Raw genomic sequence first — 9,693 nt, 5'->3', positions numbered from 1 at the left:
AGAGTTAGAAGACCATACATCTCATAGAAGAGCATACATCTCAGATACGCACACCAGCGCATATTCACCGAATTCAAATGTCTGGGAGAGGCTGTTTTCTCCCCCAAAGACCTAAGAGGGGGAAAACTCACGTGGCTGGTCAACAAGAAATGCAGCCCACCCTGTGAGCAAGCTTGGCCTGGGGCAAGAGCTGCCCTCCCCCACCCCCAGGCCTTCTGTCTACTCAGAGAATCCAGGAGGACTGACTGCATGGACAGATGAACCTTTATTTAAAAAAATAGCACTTCAAATAAATTAAAAGGGACAACCGTCAAGTGTTCAATTGAAGAAATATCTGAAAACTTAGAGAGCCTCCAGCTGCAGTCTTCTCCCCTCACTTTGTCGATGGCAAAGCCCCGGCATCTCAGAGCCCCCACGCCATCTCTCCCAGGGAGTTGAGGGAAGCCCTCCCCAGTGAGAGACCAGACGGAGGGAGCCGCATCTGACTGGAATGAACATTGCCACGTACTTGCTAATACGGGTTTCACTTTATGACCAAATGTAATCTTTCAAAAATAAAAAAGGGGCGAGGGAAGCTGCATGTTTTTTAAAAATTGAAATTATTTAGGGATAGAACACTAACTCTAGTGCCTTTAATGGGCAATAGCAACTTTTTTCCTCCGAAGTCAAACACCATCCCCAGCTGAGCCTCTGTGCTACAAGCTTTTCAGGAGATGTCACCTAAACTTTATTAAAAGAAAAGAGCAAGTTTAAATATAGACACTGGACTAGCCCAGTCTGTGTTTTCAAGTCCACATTCTTCATCTGAAGCACTGCATCAGGGAACCCCCTGAGTCTGCATGTTTTCAAGTTCACAGTACATGGAACCAGTTTTTTCTTTTTAATTTTTCCTCACTCAGAGCAGCCACACACAGTGACCGTTGACGCCAGAACCTCGGGCAGGGCCTTCTCCTATGAGGCCTGGCCAGAGCTGCCCAAGGCTTCTCCTCAATGAGAATCGATGCTGTCATGCTCTATGGATGGGAAAAAAAGCAAGAAATAAAAGCACCTGGTACAGGTTTCATGAGATCCATTCGGATTCACTATGTTCCAAACCCACTGCTGATGCCTTGTGTCCACTTTGTGTGCTCAACAGTTTGTGGCCTTGGAGTTGGTCTCAATTCGAAGAACTGTTATTGGATGCCCCAGAAGTTGATGCAATAGCAGCTCCAGCAGGGCTACTTGTAGAGACTGACTTTCGGATGTGAGGCAACAAGTAGGGGTCACAGGCCAGCTGCTGGACATCGATACGGTCCTCCTTTCGATAGGCCAAGCATCGCCGGATAAATGCCTATAAAAGGAAGTTTCACACAAAAGACTGAGGAGATAACCCTGGTACACCAGTAGGAACCACCTGAGAGACCCACACCACTGCTAGACAGAACAAAGATCCCCTCAGAAAAGGTTTATAGTTCTTTCCAAATCCATCAGGCAGAGCAGAAAAGACAAGGGCCAATGCCAGTACTGGGGTTTGTTGAATATTACAGACATGATTTGACTTCAACCACACTATCAAAATGGAAGCTCCCTTCCCACCCAGTCAGAAGACTCTTATCAAAAAACTTTTCAGTCTTTTCTGGCTTCCTATTTTTAGATCAGGGAAATCAATTTATTCAAATTTTATAATGCAATTTGTTTAAATAAATCAACTTGTTTGTTTTAGCCTATATCCCGTGATGGTCTCAAATTCAGTATGTAGCTAAGGGTGACCCTGAACTTCTGATCCTCTCGCCTCCACATCCAGAGTGGCAGGATTACACATGTGTACCCAACTACATGTGCTTTATGCAGAGCAAGGGATGGAACCCAGGGCTTTACGCATGCCAGGCAAGCACTCTATATCCTCAGCCCCAATGAATCAGTTTTAAAGTCTAAAACATCACATTTATCACAAGTCTGCATTCATAGTAAGCTGATAATGAAGTGTGGTAGCCTCACAGATGACAACACACAACCCTAGCCTGAGGATGGCATGTTGACAGGAGAGGTTACAGAGCAGGGAGAGAACATATATGGAAACTATGTTCTTCATGCTCTATTTTGTTACAAATCTGAACCTAAAACTGCTTTAAAAAGTAAAATCTATCTCTGGATAGAGCTCAGAGGTAGAATGCTTACCCATTAAGCAAATGGCCTGGCAATTAGACTTCCACATAGATTAAAAAAAAAAAACAGGTTTATTTACAAAAAAAAAACCAATCTAAAACATAGAAAGTGATTTTCTTTTCCCATGTTTAATTAAAAAAATATAAAAGTAGAAGAGCAATTCTGGCTTTTCAAAAGCGAAGACACAGGTATCTGCTTGATTGAGGTATTTAGAAGCTAAGAGACATTCCCAAAAATGAACAAAGAACTCCTGGCTTTGAAAACAAGCTTTTCCTAGTAAAAAACACAAGCCTGGGGTTTTAACAGATTCTCGTAGGTTGTAACATGATCAAACAAATGTGATGTCTCTACAGAGCTGCTGGAACAGGCTCTTCAAACTGGGCCACACAGCTGCCATGCTCACACCATGGCCTCCTGCTTTTCCCCATCTCACAATGGTTCTGCCCCCTTCTACAATTCTCTTTCCTTCTCTGCAGAGCACACTTCCCTCGAATCTACACATGGCTCCGCCGTACACATTGGTCAAGTACTGATCAAATAGCATTTCATCATCAAGGTCTACCCTAACCATGCCATAAAAAACGGAGAGGAGCTATCACCTTTCCACCTTAGTACTCCTACTTCATTTCTCCTATTTAAGTCTTAGCTTCCCAGACAGGCCAGCCTCCCTGACAGGCATGAAACTGGGTATCCTTCCTATTACACATCTGCAGGTCTAACTCTACTGGAGTCTACCTATCCTTCCCTGTCCTGTCTCACACAGCCACTGTGAATGACAATCTGCTTGTGAAAATTCCTTTTGCTGAACCTGGGGATGAGGTGGGCAGATTATAAGCAATCTTCTACTCACTGTTCTTTTTTTTTTTTTTTTTTAAGATTTATTTATTTATTATGTATACAACATTCTGCCTTGATGTATGCCCGCATGCCAGAGGAGGGAACCATCAGTACAGATGGTTGTGAGCCACCATGTGGTTGCTGGGAATTGAACTCAGGACCTCTGGAAGAGCAACCAGTGCTCTTAACCTCTGAGCCATCTCTCCAGCCCCCCTACTCATTGTTCTTAAGAATAGTAATATGTCCCCATTCTGCTGCCTAATGATGGCTGAATTTCACATTTAACAATTCAGTTACTACTACCCTAAGAACCGACACTGGCAGCCAGTCATTTCTGTTGACCAATGAATCAAGCTTACCTTTGCTTCAGGTGTGACTACTGGCTTTGGCGGGAACTGTACTTCAGTAGCTTTAAGAATAGTATTTTCTTGTAGAATATCTTGCTGGGACTGATTATGGCCAAAAGGCTATAAAATAAAAACAAAATAAACAAAGGTTGGCCTCTGGTTACACAATTCAGCACTACAGAAGTCTCCACACTCTGGGGATGCTCTCCTTTAATTCTCACCTTTGACTTTAATGGGGAAGGTCCAAAGCTTAAAGGCCAGGCCAAGGCAGAACAGGAACTAGAAGCAGTTTCTCCTATCTCTAGCTTTCCTCACAGCACAGCAAAGAAAGATTCAGCAGACAAATGAGCAGCCTCTTGAACTCTGAGTCACATCTTAGGTGACTACACTTGTCTATGTGCCAGCCAACCCAAGAGGTGCACTAAAAATGGAAAAATAAATCAAGGGAGGCTGGAGATGTGCAGCAACTGAGAACACTGGCTATTCTTGCAAAGGACTGGGGTTTGTTCCCAGCACCCACATGAAGGTTCACAAATATCTGCAGCTCCAGCTTCAGGGGATCCAATGCCCTCTTCTGAACTCAGAAAGTACATACACATACATGCAGGAAAAACACTCAAGTAAATAAAGTAAATCTAAAAAAAAATGCTAATAAAGAACAATTTCCCTCACCCCCAGTATGAGGGATGGAGTGGTGATTCACACCTGTAATCTCATCACTTTGAAAGCTGACACAGGAGAATCACTGTGACTTTAAAGCCTGTGAAGGCTACACAGTGAGCTCTAGGCCAGTCTGAACTACATAACAAGATCCCACCTCAAGAAACAAAACCTAACAAACAAACAAACAAACAAAAAAGTGCTGAGACCACTTAGGGGTTTTAACTATGCTTCAAGTTCCTGATAAACTTTTAAAAACAGGTTCAAGTTTACTATAATGCCTATAATATTAGCAACAACTCAACACTTAGACAGTGCACAAAATAATTATGCTCCACTAGAGTTTTCTTGTTTTGGAGAGGCAGATACAGAAAGAGCAAGAGGTTAAATAGGAAGGCGTTGTCTGAGTTAGAGTTTGGTCTGGAAATCTCATCAAAATATTAAGAGTTCACAGGAACTACAAAACTTCCATTTGTCTTCCTGCCTCAGACTCCCAAATATTGGAATTAAAGGTATGAATTACCATACTTGGCCAAGGAATACTTTCTGACACCACCTTCTCAGCACGTGTGTGCGCATACACACAAAGAGTTCGGAAATGGCTCAGCAGCTAAGAGCACTATCTTCTCTTGTGGAGAACCCCAGTTTGGCTCCCAATGCCTATGTCAATCAACTCACAACCTCTCATAAATCTAGCATAAGGTTTCTGTGCTGCTTAGTTCTGTGTCAACTTAATACAAGCTGGAGTCATCTGGGAACCTTAATTGCCTCCATCAGACTGTCTGTAGAAAAGCAGTGGGTATTTTCCTGAATCTAGATTGATATGGAAGGGCCCACCCCACTGTGGGCAATGTCACCCTGGGAAGGTAGTCCTGGCTGATATAAGCAAGCAAGTTGAGCCAGTCACGAAGTGCAAACCAGTAAGCAGCACTCCCCTATGATTCCTGCCCTGACTTCTCTTCAGTGGTGGTTCAGTGGTGGACTGTGATCGGATACATAAGCCAAACACCCCCTCCTGTTGTTGCTATTTTCGTTGTTTATTTGTCATGGTGTTTATCAGAGCAATAGAAAGCAAACTAGCAGAGTATCTGACACCCTCTTCCAGTATCTACGGGCAAACACACTCATGTACTCAGACAGACAGACAGTCACACACACACACAAGTAAGTAAATAATAAAATTAATCTTTGCCAGATATGGTGATTCATTCCTTTAATCTCAGTGCTCACTCAGGAAGCAGAGATAGAACAATCTCTGAATTTGAGGCCAGCTTGATCTAAACATAGAGAGCTCCAAATTAGCCAGGGCTATGAAGTGAGACCCAGTTCAACAAAACAAAACAAAATACTAACAAACAAAAAACGTATAGGGGGCCTGGGGCGAGGGATAAAGTACTTACTATAAAAAACAAGAACCTGAGTCTGATCCCCAGCACCCACACAAAAGAGCCAGTTGTAGCAGCATGTACCTGGACTCCTAGCACAGGAAAGACTGGGCCAGCAGAATGTGTGACTTGCTGGCCAGCTTGTCTAGCTATGTTGGGTTCAATGAGAGATTTTCTGTACTAAGGACAGACCTGAGGTGGATGGACTTCCAGCCTTCACAGCATGCACAAGAGCATGGTATATTTTTATTCACACCAGCTTATCTGATGAGGTGGTTAAAAATAAAATCTAGGAATTTTTTAAGTTTCAGATCTTATTAGAACTTTGAGAATGGATCTTGGGCAGATTGTTCAATTATTAAATGATTTCCAGACAAATGTTGATATAATTTCAGCAGTCAAGAGGCTGAGTCAGGGGGATTGCCTTGACTCTGAGGTCAGCCTGGACCAACCACGGCTACAAAGCAAAACCTCTCAAAATAAAAATCAACCAACAAACAAACCAAACCACCCTGTTTCACACTGAGTTCACACACGTATCAGAGTCAAATGTCTCATTTTTAAGAATAGCAACATGCATGCCTCTGATGGCTTGGGAGAATTCAGTAAATGCTTTCCAGTCTGGAATTTCTAGATATACAAGAAGCATTTACTGAGAACCCTGTATTTTCTTGAAACCAGTACTTGCAGGATCCCAGTGATTAACTGCAAAGAAGAATCCACACTGAGGGGGTGGACATGGCCACAGGCTGCTGCACTGCCTTCCTCCTCACCTTCCTCCCATAAAGACACTGGTAGAAGATCACACCCACTGACCAGACGTCAACTTTATTTGAGATCTTTGGTGGCTCTTTCCCAACCACAAAACACTCCGGTGGTAAATACCTAGGAGAAAACAGAAATAAAAAACACTCAGGAAAATGAATATATAACTCAAGTCATACACACACACACACACACACACACACAAAAACCAAAATAAAGGACCTTGTTAAAAATATAACACTTAGGCAGGCATGGCGATGCACACCTTTAATTATAGCATAGGCAGAGGCACAGATGGATCTCTGTGAGTAGTGACTACCAGAATAGCTGGCACTGAGGAAAGAGACCTTGTCTCTCAAAGAAACCCAAAAAACAAAAAAATAAACAAGTGTGATTGCATAAAAATCTACATTTGTCTGTGAGTGTGTGTGTGTATATATATATACATATAAATTAAACACTCCAGTTTCAACCATCAGCTTAGAAATATATACAAGTAGGGGCTGGAGACATGACTCCATAGTTAAAAGCACTGCCTGCTTTTCTAAAGGTCCTGATTTCAATTCCCAGCAACAACATGGTGGCTCACAACCATCTGTGATGAGATGCCCTCTTTTGGCCTGCAGATATCCATGCAGACAGAACACTGTATATATAATAAATAAATAAATCTTAAATATATACATATACACATATACCTATACACACACATACACGCACACAAGTAAACACAAAAACACTTGAACTTATGGAGGTTCTTTATATGGCATTAAAGTATTTTATTTCTCAATTTTTGTTGTTGTTGTTTTGTTTTTCAAGACAAGGTTTCTCTGTGTAGCCCTGGTTGTCCTGGAACTAGCTCTGTAGACCAGGCTGGCCTCGAACTCACAGAGATCCGCCTGCCTCTGCCTCCTGAGTGCTGGGATTAAAGGCCTGCGCCACCACCGCCCGGCTTGTTTCTCATTTATGGAGACATAAATATCCTCTCTAGTTTCACTTAGCTCACTCCCCGCTTCCTTTATCAGGCTTGTGCCGACTCTAAGTCTCATCACCACTTTGTTGTCGTAGTGTTTTAAAAATGGGGACCACACCAACGGTCTCATGCATGGAATGAAATGTTCTACCATTGAACTACACACTCCACTCGGCCCACAATACATAGACTTTTCTTTCTTTTTTCCAAAAAAGAATTATTTACTATGTATTCAGGGTTCTGCTGTATATAGCCTGCAGGCCTGAAGAGGGTGCCAGACCTCATTACGGATGGTTGTGAGCCACCGTGTGGTTGCTGGGAATTGAACTCAGGACCTCTAGAAGAGCAGTCAGTGCTCTTAACTGCTGAGCCATCTCTCCAGGCCCCTATATTTAGACTTTCCTAAAATCAACTTTTTTGGGGTGCTGAATATTGAATCTGTTTTAAAGTCCAACTGCATTCAGACCTAGAGATCTCTGAGAGCAGCTTTTTTTGGAAACCTCTACCAGAAATAACTCAACATAAAACCCAGAGAGACATTAAAGTCCAAGTTAACAGAAAATGTTTTATTTTTCCACATTAAGGGCAGATAGCTTGCTGAAGACTAACAATTAGTATAGCAAAAGCCACATAAAGACCCTCATCTAAATTCCTTCTCTCCCCACCACTGGTCTCTAAAGAATCTAGGGGACAGTGGGTTACAACAAATTGTATGGTGTGGAAGGTAAGAACCTCTGAGCATTTAGGAAACCAAATAAATATGCTTGGAATCCTAGCCACAGCTCAGCTGGAAGGCAGAATTCTAAAGATACTAGAGCACTGGTTCTCAATCTTTTTAACACTACGACCTTTAATACCTCATGTTGTGGTGACCTCAACCATAAAATTATTTTGCTGCTACTTGATAATTACAATTTTGCTACTGTTATGAATTGTAACATAAACATCTGTGTTTTCTGATGGTCTTAAACAACCCCTGTGAAAGGGTCACGACCACAGGTTGAGAGCCACTGTGATAGATGAGTTTCTGTAGACTCGGGCCAGTAAAGCCCAGCCTATGGAAAATCTTTTACGTGTTCCCTGCTGTGGTCCTGGTCTAAAAATCTAAACCGAAATCCTTCTTCATTCATCTACCATCCCTGTCAAGCTTGTCTTTTCCATGGCAGACATCTGGAATCCAGAGCTAGACTATTTCACAATGAATACTTTAGCTCAACACACGCTGAAGGTGTAGATCAGTGGCTGTGGGGTTGTGGGTTGAATTGCCAGTGCCAAAGCAAAACACAGAACAAACAAACTACCTTAAAAATTGCAATGAACAGCCAGGCGGTGGTGGTGCATGCCTTTAATCCCAGCACTCGGGAGGCAGAGGCAGGCGGATCTCTGTGAGTTCGAGACCAGTTTGGTCTACAGAGCTAGTTCCAGGACAGGCACCAAAGCTACAGAGAAACCCTGCCTCAAACCCCCCCCCCAAATTGCAATAAACAAAATAGCCTATGAAGGAAGAAGAGAGGGGCAATGAAATAAAAAATGTAATGTAAACAGAAGAAAAAAAATTAAGAACAGCTCTTCCAAGCAGCGCTCAAACTTTCCTGGACCTTTGACTTCACAGTTGCCAGTTCTTTAATACACATCAACTTAAATATGGTTCTGCATAAATAACAAACATAATTTTGATTCTAAAAATGACCACTGAAATGTATCCCCCCCCCCCCGAAAGGTGGCAGGGAAGAAGAGGGGTGGTGAACTCATTCAACGGGCAGAGTGGTAATTTGTTAAGATTTTTAAGAATGTAGCCAGGCAGTGGTGGCACACGCCTTTAAACCCAGTAGAGGCAGGTAGATTTCTCTGAATTTGAAGTCAGCCTGATCTACAGGACATCCATGGCTATACAGAGAAACCCTATCTTGAAAAAAAAAGATTAGAGTGTAAAAGATACTTCAACTTGACAGTACATGCTTGGTAAATCAACTCAGATTCAGTTTCTCCATCATAAATGAAGAAAAACTAGTTTTTCCATACAAATAATACAACAGTAAATATTCTCATTTCCTGCCAAGAGCTTTGGGAGGATTGAGGAAGACAGGCCTATGGTAACAAGCGGTGCCAACAAGCACACTGCATTTTCATCACAGCACCAGTCCTCATACAGCAGAAATGGAGCTCAGAGACGATGCTCAAAGCATAATGTGAGCTCTTGTCTGCTTTTGATTTTGTTTGTCTGTTTTAAGACAGGGTCTCACTTTGTAGCACAGGCGGCCCTTGGATTCTCCCGCCTCAGCTTTTCGGGGGTTGCAATGAAAGGAATGCACCTCCACGCCCTACTCATTTATCTTGCATGTGTTGGGATATGTGTATGGTGTTCACACAAGCCTATCTATGCAGGGACACACACTTGTGTACTGACAGGCGACTATCACAGTACTGCTTGCTCTATCACTTACTCTTCCTCCCATACTTCTTACGAGACGATGTGGTCTCACTGTGTAGCCTTGTCTGACCTAGAACTGGCTATGTAGACCAGGCTGGCATCAAACTCATCGCTTCCGCCTTAAGGGCTGGGATTAAAGGCATGTGCCAC

At 42.7% G+C, this 9,693-nt stretch overlaps 1 protein-coding gene across 4 annotated transcripts in view; it reads right to left on the bottom strand.

Annotated features, from left to right (window-relative positions):
• Nucleotides 1-250: 250 nt before the first annotated feature.
• Nucleotides 251-9,693, bottom strand: part of Tlk2 (tousled like kinase 2) — a 100,789-nt gene continuing 91,346 nt past the window's right edge. For all 4 annotated transcript variants that reach the window (XM_057773333.1, XM_057773332.1, XM_057773335.1 and 1 more), the window contains 3 exons: nt 6,148-6,259; nt 3,342-3,449; nt 251-1,330 (listed from right to left, as the gene is read on the bottom strand). In XM_057773333.1, coding sequence (XP_057629316.1) covers nt 1,157-1,330; nt 3,342-3,449; nt 6,148-6,259 — 394 coding nt within the window. In that variant the 3' untranslated portion in view covers nt 251-1,156. The remainder of the gene's footprint in view (nt 1,331-3,341; nt 3,450-6,147; nt 6,260-9,693) is intronic.

The sequence above is a fragment of the Chionomys nivalis genome, chromosome 7, assembly GCF_950005125.1.
Source record: "Chionomys nivalis chromosome 7, mChiNiv1.1, whole genome shotgun sequence".
NCBI lineage: Eukaryota > Metazoa > Chordata > Mammalia > Rodentia > Cricetidae > Chionomys > Chionomys nivalis.
This window is presented reverse-complemented; position numbering and strand designations above follow the sequence as displayed.